The sequence below is a fragment of the Grampus griseus genome (assembly GCF_964374135.1).
Source record: "Grampus griseus genome assembly, chromosome: 3".
In the NCBI taxonomy this organism is placed as follows: Eukaryota; Metazoa; Chordata; class Mammalia; order Artiodactyla; family Delphinidae; genus Grampus; species Grampus griseus.
This window is the reverse complement of record NC_139019.1, coordinates 13,098,905-13,112,068: the sequence shown is the minus strand read 5'-3', so window position 1 is coordinate 13,112,068 and position 13,164 is coordinate 13,098,905. Positions and strand designations below refer to the sequence as shown.

Sequence of the window (13,164 nt, the reverse complement as noted above, 5' to 3'; positions counted from 1 at the left end):
AGTGGGAATAGTTCAAGTTCCACAAATCCCATGACTATGACCTTCCCGTTATCAAAATCCTGAATTCCAGGTGTGCCTATTTTGAAAGTTCTTGCAGGAACTTTCAACTGCAGCATAAAGATTTTACAATCGTAATGTTTTTCATACTGAAAAACAAGATATGTCATGCATAAACACTTCCCAAAAGTCAGCCTGTTATATTTTCACAAAATAACAGCATTTACCTTAAACCACATCAAAACAACTTTAGTAGATGGTGACAGCAATGCAACAAAAAAGAAACCTGGGAAAACCTTGGCCTTCTCATATTTAAGAATCTCATATGCTTCCACTCAGTAGAACAGAACTGAAACTCACACCTTTTACGTGTCTTCCAAACACAGCCAGCACTGTGACCAGAGGGCAAGAGATAATGAAGAGCAGATGCCTACCTTCACTGGTAGCCACATTCTTCTGGGCTTGGGTCGGCGTGTGATCTGTACTTGAACTCACGTCGGATGAGATGCTTGAGCTGCCTTTGCCTAGAGAAAACAGGAACGAGCAGCTTTTGAGTTTTGTAATTTCAGCACTGGACCGTGCCTTCCACTCCATCCCTTACCAAGCCATATCACTTGTTTCCAAGAAAGAAGCCATAATACCAAGAAAGGAGTTCATTAGGTTCCTTGCCTTAGGCATTAAATATCTTTTGGGAAATATCTGACCCATGTCATAGTAGAACTAAAGCCCTATTATAATATGGCCTGACTATAAATTCAGACAAGATTATAAAACATAGTCAAATATGATAACGTAATCTTGTTTTGGCATACATGTGGATAAGAGAGTCCATGTGGGAAACACATCTACAGTATTAAGTTTTTCTTTGCAACTATCGTTTCCTAATAAAGGCTAAAGACAAATCTAAGAATGAGGCATTAGCCAAGGAGCAAGAGCCTTCTGGCTCCAAACAGCTGCATCACCTTAAAAAACAAATTCCCTGCTTTAATGGGTTCTTCATTAAAACAAAACAAAACAAAAAAAAAACCCACTTTGTTTTTCTAATGCAGGACTTCTCAAATGGGGGTGCCTCTCCCTCAAGTGGACATCTGGTAATGACTGGTGGTATTTTTAATTGTCACAACTGGGGAAGGTGTGCTACTGGGTTCCAGTGGGTAGAGGCCAGGGATGCTGCTCCACATCTTACAACGTATACAACGGCACCTCATAAGAAAGAATTATGCAGCCCAGAACATCAATTTGCTGAAGTTTAGAAACCCTGGTCTAAATAACCTCACCTCAGCTCACAACTGAGTTTCTACTCTTCTAAATTTTAATTTGAACATATACATTAATATTGCAGACATTCTGCAAATGCACATGAAAGTCTACAAATATGAACCACACTCACTGCCTCAGGAGGGAAGTGCCAATGACCATGGTGGACAGCATTCTAAGATGATCCCCATGGTACCTGCTACAGGCTGAATGTTTATGTTCCCTAAAACTCATATCTTAAAACCTAATCTCCAATGCCATGGTATTAGGAGGTGATTAGCCTTTGGAGGTGATTAGGTCATAAGGGTGGAGCCCTCATCAATGGGATTAGTGCCCTTATTGAAGAGACCCCAGAGAGCTCCTTTGCCCCTTCTACCATGAGGACACAGGGAAAATATGGCCATCTACGAACCAGGAAGCAGGTCCTCACCAGACACCTTGATCTCAAACTTTTCAGCCTCCAAAACTGTGAGAATGAAATATCTGTTGTTATAAGCCACCTAGTCTATGGTATTTTGTTGTAGCAACCGGGACAGGCTAAGCCAATGTCCATGCCCTTGGTAACCTGCTCCCCTTGAGTATGGATAGAACTTGCAATTTGCCACTAAGCAACAGGACATGGCAATGGTGAGAGGATTTTGCCAATGTAATTAAGTTTCCTATAGCATTAACTTTAATCAAAAGGGTGATTATCCTGGGTGGGCCTGACCTAAATACATAAGTAAACCCTTTTAAAGAGTCTAGAGGAGAGAGATCCTTCCTACTGGTCTTGAAGAAGCAAACCACCATGAGTTCCACAGCTGCAAGGAAATGAATTCTACCAATCCCACATGAGCAGGGAAGAAGACCCCAACCTCACATGAGGAAGCAGCTCTGGTCAACACCTTGATGGCAGCTTTGCAAGATCCTGAACAAAAGACCCAGCTGACCCAAGCCCAGTATCGCGACCCAAGGAAACAGTGAAATAATAGATATCTTGCGGTAAGCTGCTGCTAAATTCATGGTAATTTGTTATGCAGCAATAGAAAACTAAAACAGTCACCAACCAATTACATCCCAGATGAACTCTTTTCACACCACAAGTTATGATCTAAACTCTTACATTAAGCTGAGAAACATTGTTTTCCAATAGTCTTCCCGGCATAGTGTACACACCCCAGTTAGGTAGAGTGAGTTTAGAGTCTATAAAAAGGACAAAGTAGAAAAGCACAAATGGGTTTCAATTGAAAGAGCTTCAGGATTTTGTTTGCTAATGTTGAGAGTAATGGAACAATCCAAGTTCAAGGGTGATATCACCAGAGCAGTGAAGTTCAATGGCTGTTGCTTCTCACCACTGCTCATTATAACTTATGGCTCTGAAACAATTCTGTTATTCCCATCATTTCTGCCTATTTCACATCCTCCTCTCTCAGAGTTAGCAGACAGTGCAGAAACTCTCCATCAGTATGTGTCAGGCCTTTGTGGCGGCACTTATATGAGTCAGGCAGCACCATTTATCTGCCATGGTTCACCCTTGGTGGGGGCTGACATGTTGGACCTGGTACCTAGTTAGAAGTACGTCAACCTGGTCTCTGACCTCAGTCTGCTGCTCCCTTGTTCTCTGACCTTGGACATTCACTTCTCAGTGTCGACATCTGATAGGGGAGATGGTTGGACTAAGGGATTCCCAGCAGCTCAAATAGTCTATGATTCTACCAGTCCCTGGTCGTTCCTCAAACCTGAGTCATGCAAATACTACTGTAATGTGGCAAAAAAAAAAAATTATTGTGCACCACTAACTTACAGAAATTATTTTTATTATATTGTTACTTGTGATGCACAAATGGAAAACTAGAAATGACCTCCATCTGCCTTAGATTTGATTCAACAATAAGACCAAAACAAACTAACGAATTGGACATGAAAACAATAAAACCCATAAAATTCAAATGAACAGCATTAATTTAACCTGGCAGATGATGTTATTTTGCTGAGATTACATTGCCCTTGAAAACGTAAATACAGCACTGGCTCCTGAAGCCAATGGGCTCTTGGTTTGGGCGTGTCCACACTACCCCGGCCCTCTGGGGACTCGCCCTGCCCACCACTTCCACCCACTTGAACTTAGGGAGTCCTTCCTGCTACAACAGGGTGCACGTCAGTTGGCCCTCACTTGCTCTGACTGTATCATTCACGTGCTTTCAGTCTGCTCTTCTTTTATCCCTTACTGGCCTATAACCACTGAAGGAGAGCTCCCTCCTTAAAAGCCAGGTGCAAACTTGGGCAATGAAGTCTTGTGGGAGGACTCTGCTACAAAGAGGACCGGTATGCAAGCATCATCTTTAAGATCATCATAAAAATTAAAGCACAAAAGAAAACAACAAATTTCAGGAGAAATTTTCAGACAGATCTGAAAATGTGTGGGCAGATCCCTCAGAAGACCATGATCTGCAGTATAGGAAATGCTGGCCTATGAAGAAAGGGAAGAAGATTGGGGAAACAAATACTATTATTAATGATTTTTCTAATAAACAGCTAACACTGAGCGCATATGCTGTGCTGCATAGTCTAGTAAATACTTTAGATGCTTCATCATATCATTCACTGTGCCCTACAACTGTGTGTCTCAACCTTTGTTTCAGGAAACTTTTTTAGACATTTTTCCTTATCACCCTCCAACTGAAATTGTAATACCACAGCTGTACTGCAGATTTCTTATGTACTGTGTATATCTATCTATCTATCTATCTATCTATCTATCTATATATATATATATATATATGCTTTTTATATAAAAAGAATAAGATTTTCACTCCCCTCCACCGCAAGAACCAACTTTTGTCCCCTTGGGGGTGATATCACCTCCATTAAGAATGTATGCCTTTTGATAAGTAAAGCATTCTTAAATGTCTGAGTATTTAATGAATTAACTAATTAAGGAAAGCAAGGTAACAGAGAGATCGATACAGTCCATTCTTGTTAAGTTCCATGAAGTCTCTGTAAACACTGAATTAACAACAGGGAATCCTTGCTCTGAGGGGAAACACAGGATTAGGTGTCTGTGAGCCTCTGATCACATTTTTGTCAACCCATCAATATGTAAACTTGTTTTATGCGTGTTTTTAAACACACCCTGGAGTTTGGGATTGACATGTACACACTGCTATATTTAAATTAGATAACCAACAAGGACCTACTGTATAGCACACGGAACTCTGCTCAGTATTCTGTAATAACCTAAATGGGAAAAGAATGTGAAAAAGAATAGATACATGTATATGTATAACTGAATCAATTTGCTGTACACCTGAAACTAACACAACATTGTTAATCAGCTATGCTCCAATATAAGATAAAAACATTTTAAAAAAAGAAAAGAAAATACAGACACCTTACTTAATATATATTGTTCATACATTAACATTGAACTCAAGGCCGACAGCACTGCGACTCAAGCCTAAAGGAAGCTGACCTAACACAGGTAAAGCCTATCACAGCCTTCCTGCACTTAGGAACTCTAGACACCTAGCTCTTCAGCACTACATATTTCAAATGGTGAATTCACCAATAAAAACATAAAAATGTGAAACACGTGGCGCTGCAGAGACTATAAGGACCCTTACTTGCAGCATGAGAGCTGAAACAAGAAGTCAGCCTTGCTCAACCTCAGCTGGGATCCTGCACGCCCGGCCACTCAAATTCTTCACCCTCTGTGCACATCCGAGGATGACCATGAAAGCATCGTGAGTCCCCTTCTGGGGTTACAAATAAATTTCAGCTAGTAGGCAAATCTGCAAATATGGGATCCACAAATAGTGAGGATCAACTACATATAATCTTGTATTAGATCTGGTTTCACAGCTTGTAACCAGCTTTCACGTACACTTAAGTGGGTAGGGTGTAGGATCTAGAGTCAGGAGGCCGGGGTTTATACCTGGATTTGCCACTTACTAGTATTGAGCAAACGATAAAACCCCTCGATGCTTTAGTGTTTTCAGCTATAAACAGGGTGGAGTGAGATTACATAAAATCATGCAGATATATCACTTAGGAGAGTGCATTCAGAAAATACTCAATAAATCTTAGTGTAGTGGGTTTCATATTTTGGATACTATTAATATGCTCGTCTCTTCTGCCTTGCTTCTGGAAGCATAACCATCTCCCCAGTGAGTTCAAGTGGAAAGGGAAAAGGTGTGTGTGTTGTGGGCAGGAGGAGAGGGGTCACTTACAGAAGAACTGTCACAGGAGGACCTCAGAAGGAAAGAACAAGGGGATACTTGGTTTCTAATAGTCAAAAACACATCTGTCGTGTGACAATGTTTCTGTGAGCTAAGTTATTGTCTTAGGAAGGGACTGCCAACATATCTCACCTCCTTTAGCAAACCAAGGGCCAGACCTGTCAGATTCGATCCTGGAGTTTTATATAAGGGAAGTCCAGACCAGAGGGAGGTGGTGGGAAGATGGGGCAGGAAGTCCAGCCCAGGGAAATAACTGGAAAGGACCAGGCAAAAGGGAAGCACAGGTAAGACATACCCAGATTGCATCCTGTTTCTCTCTCTGGGCTTCCTCTGAGAGAGGGGGCGGTGTGTTAGATAAAGAGCAGCTCTGGGCACAGAGGGGTGCTGTCACCTCGCTCCCTATAATTAGCACACCGGAGATCATCGCCCTTAGACATCCCACCACCAACCAGACGCATGGCCACGTCAGGCTGCAGGGTAATCTGGCTGGACTCAGGGAGCTCCGGAGGTGCGACTTCCTGGAGTCGCCTGGGATCCCTTGTGGCAGCGACAGGACCCCAAGCAGAGGAGCGTCTGCTGGGGACCCGCCTAGGGGAGTCCGCTTAGCGCATGTGATGCTTCCACAGCCAGAACAAGAGCTGATCACCACGGAGGGCTGCAGGGGAAGCACAGCCAGACCTGAGAAAACACTAATACCAGCAAGAACTGAGGTGCGCTGGTCTCAAAATATATCTACAGATCCTGTGACGGCTCCACTACAAAAGGCAGAGCTTCATCTCCCCTGCCCTTAAATGGGACACGGGGCGGGGGTGGGGGAGGGCTCAGCCACCTGTGTTTCCACGTGCCCTCCAGGTGATTCAGACCTGCCATACGGTCTGAGAAGCAGCCAGGAGCTTCTCCTTCTGACCGATGCCTTGACCTCCACAGGAAGCTGTACCAAGAACCCAGGAGGACCAGGCAAAGTGCTCGGCGCGGTGACCGTCACACACACAAGTGATTAACAGACATCAGCCGCCCTGTCCTGCATCCATCACAGCTGCCCACTTCTCATGCAATTGGAGTGATTTGGGTTCGAGTGTTTCGAGCACTATCTCTGGAGTCTCTGGCTCCAAACCTGAGCTCTACCATCTCCAAGCCACATGCGTATCTATGAGCACGTCTCTCAAACTCTGAATCTTGCTTCATCTCCTGTAATGTGGAGATGGAAACCTCTTTCACTTTTTGCAAATGGGTGTCATGGTGCCCAGGCTTTGATGTCCTTCTCCAGAGAAACAGAACTGATAGGAGATGTGTAAATATCTCCTATCAGGGTACATGTAATGACCAGGGAAAATTATGGCATTATTTCTATAAATATATATATATATAGGGTTATTCATATATGCATATATGTAAGATATATATATAATATCAACACATATAATATATATAGATACAGAGTCAGAGAGGGATTTAAAGGAACTGGCTCACAGGATAGTTGAAACTGACCAGCTGGAAATCTGCAGGGTAGGCAGGCCAGCAGGATGGAAACTCAGGAAGGAGCTAATGCTGCAGCCTCGAGGCAGAACTCCTTCTTTTCCAGTAAATCTCACATTTTGCTTTTAAGACCTTCAAGTGATTGGATTGAAGGCCCACGGTCCAGTCGACAGTAACCATCAACAGTAGTCTCCTTAATGTCAACTATTGCAGGTGTTCACCACATTCACAAAACACCTTCAGAGCAACACCTAGATGACCGTCTGAGTCCACAGCTGGGTACTACAGCCTGGCCAAGCTGACACGTACAACTGTCCATCACGACGTCAGACCCACGGGAGTTCAAAATCCATGTTTACCACTTCCATGCACCATGCCCGGGAGAAGATCTCTCAAACTCTCTAAGCTTCACTGCCTTCATCCATAAAACATGGATAACAACAAACAAACAAACAAAACCAACTACCTATTTTCTCTACTAAGAATAGGGGAACTGTACCGCCACCTTTCAGCGTGGGAGAGGTTGCTATGAGCTGGGGGCTGTAAAGCATTCAATCACATCCGCTCCCGGCCAGAGTCCACCGTGAGTGTGTACTATTGACACATTTGTCACAGTTCAATTTGTATCAGGAAACAAGAAATGAAATTTAAAACACTAATTATTATTTTACTATTATATAATAGTAAGTAAATATTACATACGCATATAAATTCTACATGCCTTATAGATCCAGTAAAAAATCCCTCAAGCATAAACAGAGTTGGCAATTCTGCTTTCTATCCAACTGCTACATGAAAGTTTGTTTATTTGACCAATGGCCAAAACCCTCATTAGGAGTTGTTAGCATATCCAAACCGTGCCTGCTGGATTTGGTACAGTAAAATTTGGCTTTTTATTGAATTTCCTCCCAAGTGGAGGCTAGAGGCCCAAATGAGGGCAATTGAACAAACAATTAGGTATCAAATATACAAATACCAAAGCAAGCAAAGACTAATAATGCACTGAAGTTGGTAAGCATTGTCCGTGAACAGGTGAACATACACACGTGTAAACGTGAACCACTGTATGGACAAATTAGTTGGTGGGTCAATCATTTCGGTCACTTGGGGCACACTGTAAACCCGGGAATGTTGGCAGAAGAATGTGATTCCAATCATTGATTCCTTCAGGCTTTCTGTTAGAGGGTGACAGGTTTTCCCAATGTCTGAAGAGGAGCATGTTCATTAAATGGGGATCCTATTAGAATAGGATTTTAAGTCTCTTCTAATATAAAAATCCTCATATATAAAATTGCAACACTAAGTTTCTTCTCTCTTCTCTTTCCCAGTGCCCAGGCTGACTGTGCAAATGCAAATGTTTAAAACAAGACAGTCAGACATTCCGTTGTTATTTATTGATAACATGAGGAAGGTAAAGGGGAAAACAGAAAAGATCAAGACGTAACAAAAAACTGAATCAGTGGGGTCCTATGATTTCTAACATTCTTAAAGAGTCCAAGAAATCCATTGCAAAATTGATGCCCTTTATCAACTCCAGACTATATGCACTGAACTCATTCCTGCAGATTTCAGCCACAGACCTCGGAGAGGAAATCTACAAAGGAGCACGTGGACCCACGTGGTGAGGGCCTTAGCCCCTTATTTCCTGTTTCTCTCCCGCACCTTGTTTCCAAGTGGCTGCCGTGCACCATAAGAGTCTGCTTTAATATTAGATGTCCACACCAAAGGAAAGAGAGTTTCTCTTTTTTTTTTTTTCTGTATCTCAGAATTAGATCACGGGAGCAGTGGGTCATGTTTGTGTGTTGAATTCACTGTTATTTTCCTGATTGTTATCTTGAGATAGTTTCTTATCTTCTTTGATCCACAGTTCAAATGTCTGTATATACAGAATAATAATATTAGTTACCTCAAAAAATGATCTGGATTAATCCCTGGCCCAGGTGCATATTAGTTTTTGGAAAGAAACTCAACACATACTGTGAACACGTATTAGCTCTTGCAGGCCAGCGGGGATTTAATAGATGAGTTCTCCAGAGTTGGAGATGCTGAACTAGAGTGAAACGAGGAGGAATCAAGTCCTGAGCCCCTGCCTCACTTTATTGTGAGTGAAGAATAGTAGATGATGTCCTTTGCTTTGCTTCTCCATTTTTTGTCCTTTCCTGGTGAAGACTGGAAATACAGTCTCAGGAGGACAAGAAGAAGAAAGGAAAGGAAAGGAAATAGAGAACTCTCAGTCATGTTTTGATTTTTTTTTTTTTTCCCTTTCAAGCCATTTAATGTCTTAACTGGAACTTTCTTTACTCCAGTTTCCAAAGCACCTAACAAGTGACCTCAAGGCCACTGAGCAGGCCACACATGCTGTAACTGGGGGGCAGTCCAGGCAGAAACAGGAAACAAGACCCTTTAGCTGAGCACCTCCTTCACCCTGCCCATGTGCTGGGCCCTTCCCCTACAAGGCCACAGTTCTCACAGGTTTATGTCCAGCCTGAGAAAAGCCAAGGATGGTTTTCGACATTTAGTTCATTGCTGAGAGATGCAAGATCTGGTTCAGGGTGCTGGCGTTTTTTTCATTATTTTAAAAACATATATAACATAAAATTTGCCATCTTAACTATTTTTTACGTGTACAATTCAGTGGCATCCATTACATTCAGAGTGTTGTACACCCACCACTACTGTTTACAAACTTTTCCATGACCTGACCCAGAAATTCTGTACAATTACCCAGTAACTCCCCATTCCTCTGTCCTCCAGCCCTTGGTAACCTCTAACCTGCTTTCCATCTCTACAAATAAGCTTATTCTAGATATTTCATATAAACGGAATCATACAATCTTCATCCTTTTGTGTCTGGCTTTTTGTACGTATCACGTTTTCAAAGGTTCATCCAGATTGTAGCCTGTATCAGTACTTCATTCCTTTTTATGGGTGAATAGTATTCCATTGTGTGTATGTACCACTTTCGGGGGCATACTGATGGCCATTTGGGGTGTTTCCGCCTTGTAGCTACTGTGAATGATGCTGCCATGACAGAGTGCTGGATTCAATACTTGTGGTTTTTAACTTTGAAACTTCTAGAGTTGCTTGTTTCCAGCTGAAATCAGATCCTGAGGGCTGCGGCTGGAGCAGGCGAACAAAGTACACAGAGTTCTTCCAGGAGAGGAACAGGGACAACCCCACGGCTGAGTCAGCAAGCTCCTCTGGAGCCATTTACTTACAATCCTGCAGCAGCTTCCAGGATGGGCTGCCAACCAGCCCACATCACAGACGCTAATGGAGCAGCACAGGGCTCTGAGACCCGAACACACACCTGCTGCACAAAGCTTGGCTCTTCCAAAGCCCGTGGGGCTTTGATTGGAGCTGGACAGCCGGGAGAGGCCTGGGGACGTCCCCTTTGCCCTCTTCCTGGGGATGGTCCACATTCTCTCTAGGAAAGGCAAGAGCTCCGGCCTCAAGGCAGACAGCACAGGAGCGGAATTCCCCGCTCCAACACCACACAAGTGAAACCATGACGTGAAATGCAAGGCTGGGCTTAACCACACACGACCCTGCAGGGTATCTAGTCATTTAAGTGACATTAGCTTATAAGCCAAAGGCTAAAGAGAGAAAGAATTAAATAGAAATGATGTAAGTGATCAGCAATCATTCCACATTCTAGTGTCACGCTCTTTTTATCTTGGTGAGGAAAGAAGATTTTCTTAGACAAAAATGTGAATTAAAGCCAATCTTTTCCGCATTACTCCCGGGGTCTGTGATTAGTAAAAAGAAAAAGAAGGAAGGCACATGATTCCGACACAGTCCTCTTAAACGAATCCATGGAAGGCAGCAGGATGGCTGCAAGTGTTACTAAAGCCGGAGGTGAGGCCCAGGGCGTGGAGCCTGACTGCCCACTGCGTGGACCCACATCTTGGCTTTGCCGCTAACGAGCTGGTTGAGGTGGAGGAAGCTTTTTTACTTTCTGAGACCCTCAGTCTCTCCATCTGTAAAGTGGTGTACTGGGAAATAGAAACTCATAGAAACACCTATGAGAATAAAATGAGGTCAACTCTAGGGCTTCCCTGGTGGCGCAGTGGTTGAGAGTCCGCCTGCCGATGCAAGGGACACGAGTTCAGGCCCTGGTCCAGGAAGATCCCACATGCCGCGGAGCGGCTGGGCCCGTGAGCCATGGCCGCTGAGCCTGCGCGTCCGGAGCCTGTGCTCCGCAACGGGAGAGGCCACAGCAGTGAGAGACCCGCATACCGCAAAAAAAAAAAAAAAAAGAGGTCAATTCTATAAGGCATATATATAATAGATACTTAACAGATGTTAGCTATTATTAGCCATCCTCCCTACTTTTATTCTTAATCAATAATTCAATTTAATTCAGCAACTACACGCTAAACCTACTGCATGTGAAGGATTATGATTAGCAGTAGACAAAACAAGACCGTCTATACTGGGTGAGGATATAAAACACAGACACAGAAATAGAATTGAACATAAATGCAGTAGGTTTAAGTTTTGAAATAGGATCATTAAGTGATATTCCCAAATACTAAATGATTCACAAAATTTCATCGCTTTTTAGCGTGACTTTTTTCTTTTATAATGACGTTAAAAAATATGTAGGTTGATTATAAACAAACTCATGTCTTTCTTCTCCACTGGATTCTCAACTTCACAAGGGCAGATTCCATAACTATTTTGTTCACTGCTCTACTCTTCAGAGCAAGCACTGTGCTTGGCATATTATGGTCAATCAGTACATGTGTGCTGAATGAATTGGCATAAGACTGAAGGACTGACTGAGCGAGTACACTGGAAATTTACTCCTAATGAAATAGCCCTGTTCTCGTACTATTTCCTAAAAAGCACTATCCCTTCCTTACGGGCACCAGTTATATCTATGTTACTCCAAAAGTTAGTCTTTACATAATGGCTATGTGTTGAGCATGCAAACTGAGCTTAACAAAATTCATACAGATTCCCAGTGGCGACACACTGTATAGTACTCTGTATTAGCTTCCTAGGGCTGCTGTAACAAATTACCACTACCTGGATGGCTTAAAACAAGAGAAGTGTATTGTCTCACAGTCTTGGAAGCTAGAGGTCTGAAATCGAGGTGCCAGCAGGGCCGTGCTCCCTCCAAGGGCTCTAGAGAGAATCTCCTCCATGCCAAGAATCTCTCTTGGCTTCTGGCAGTTGTCAGCAATCCTTGGCATTCCTTGGTTTGTGGCAGCGTACCTCCAACCTCTGCCTGTCATCAAATGGCCATCTTCCTTCCATGTGACTCTGTATCCCTTCTTGGAAGGACGCCAGCCTTATGGAATTAAGGGCCCACCCTACTCCAGTGTGCCCTCATCTTAATAATTACACCTGCAACGACCCTATTTCCAAATAACGTCACATTCTGATGTTTCAGGAAGGGAGGGGGAGGACCCAGTAGATTCAACCCAGTAGATTCCCCAACGCCATTTTCTGCAGAATGAAGCAGAAAGCAGAAAATCCTACCCTGAGTCTATCATCCGAGCATTTACTCAAGTCTCACTGCATGGCAGTATTATGAGAGGAGAAGGAAGATCAGCCATAAGGTTTAATGTATCATGGAATGCAGAAGTCCTAAAAGAGTCTTCCAGCACGCGAAAAAGCAAGCACTTGGCACTCCATCACGGGTGGTTTTAAGTTGAAAAGGCCAGGCAGTATTTCACAAAAGGCACCAAGGCGGAGCCTGCTCCCCGCGAGCGAGCATCACACCCACCTAAAACGGCCTTCAGGCAATTCCTCCAGAGTTAACACAGATGTCAGCTGACACTAAGACGGATGCTGCTGCCGCTGCTGACAGATGGTGCTTCACAGCTGGGTTTCTGAGCAGAGTAATGAGAGGATCAGACCACGGACAGGCTAAAGGGTAGTGCGTCAGCACAAGAATTTCCATCATACTGTAAGTCATTCACAAGACAGTTTCATGCTAGTAACAGCCTCACTACAATTTGAACCAATGATTTTCCTCCAAAGTTCTGAAGGACTGCTATGTCCCAAAGATCATGAGAAGACCGCGTTAGGCTTAATCCAGATGGGCAGGGAAAGACAAGGTTCTTTCTGAAGTTCAAGGCTGTTTCAGCAGGATCTGAGGGCAAATTCAAAGACACGTGCTTGTTTCCTGGCATCAGGAGGCTCAAGTGACAAAGTCGTAGGTGCCTCTTCTTGATCCACGCACTCATTCATTCAACATCCCATG

General features: G+C 43.4%; 1 protein-coding gene across 1 annotated transcript in view; it reads right to left on the bottom strand.

Moving 5' to 3' along the window:
• Positions 1 to 13,164, bottom strand: part of FBXL7 (F-box and leucine rich repeat protein 7) — a 419,772-nt gene that overhangs the window by 304,837 nt on the left and 101,771 nt on the right. Inside the window, exon 2 of the mRNA XM_082651918.1 lies at positions 432 to 521. Coding sequence (XP_082508044.1) covers positions 432 to 521 — 90 coding nt within the window. The remainder of the gene's footprint in view (positions 1 to 431; positions 522 to 13,164) is intronic.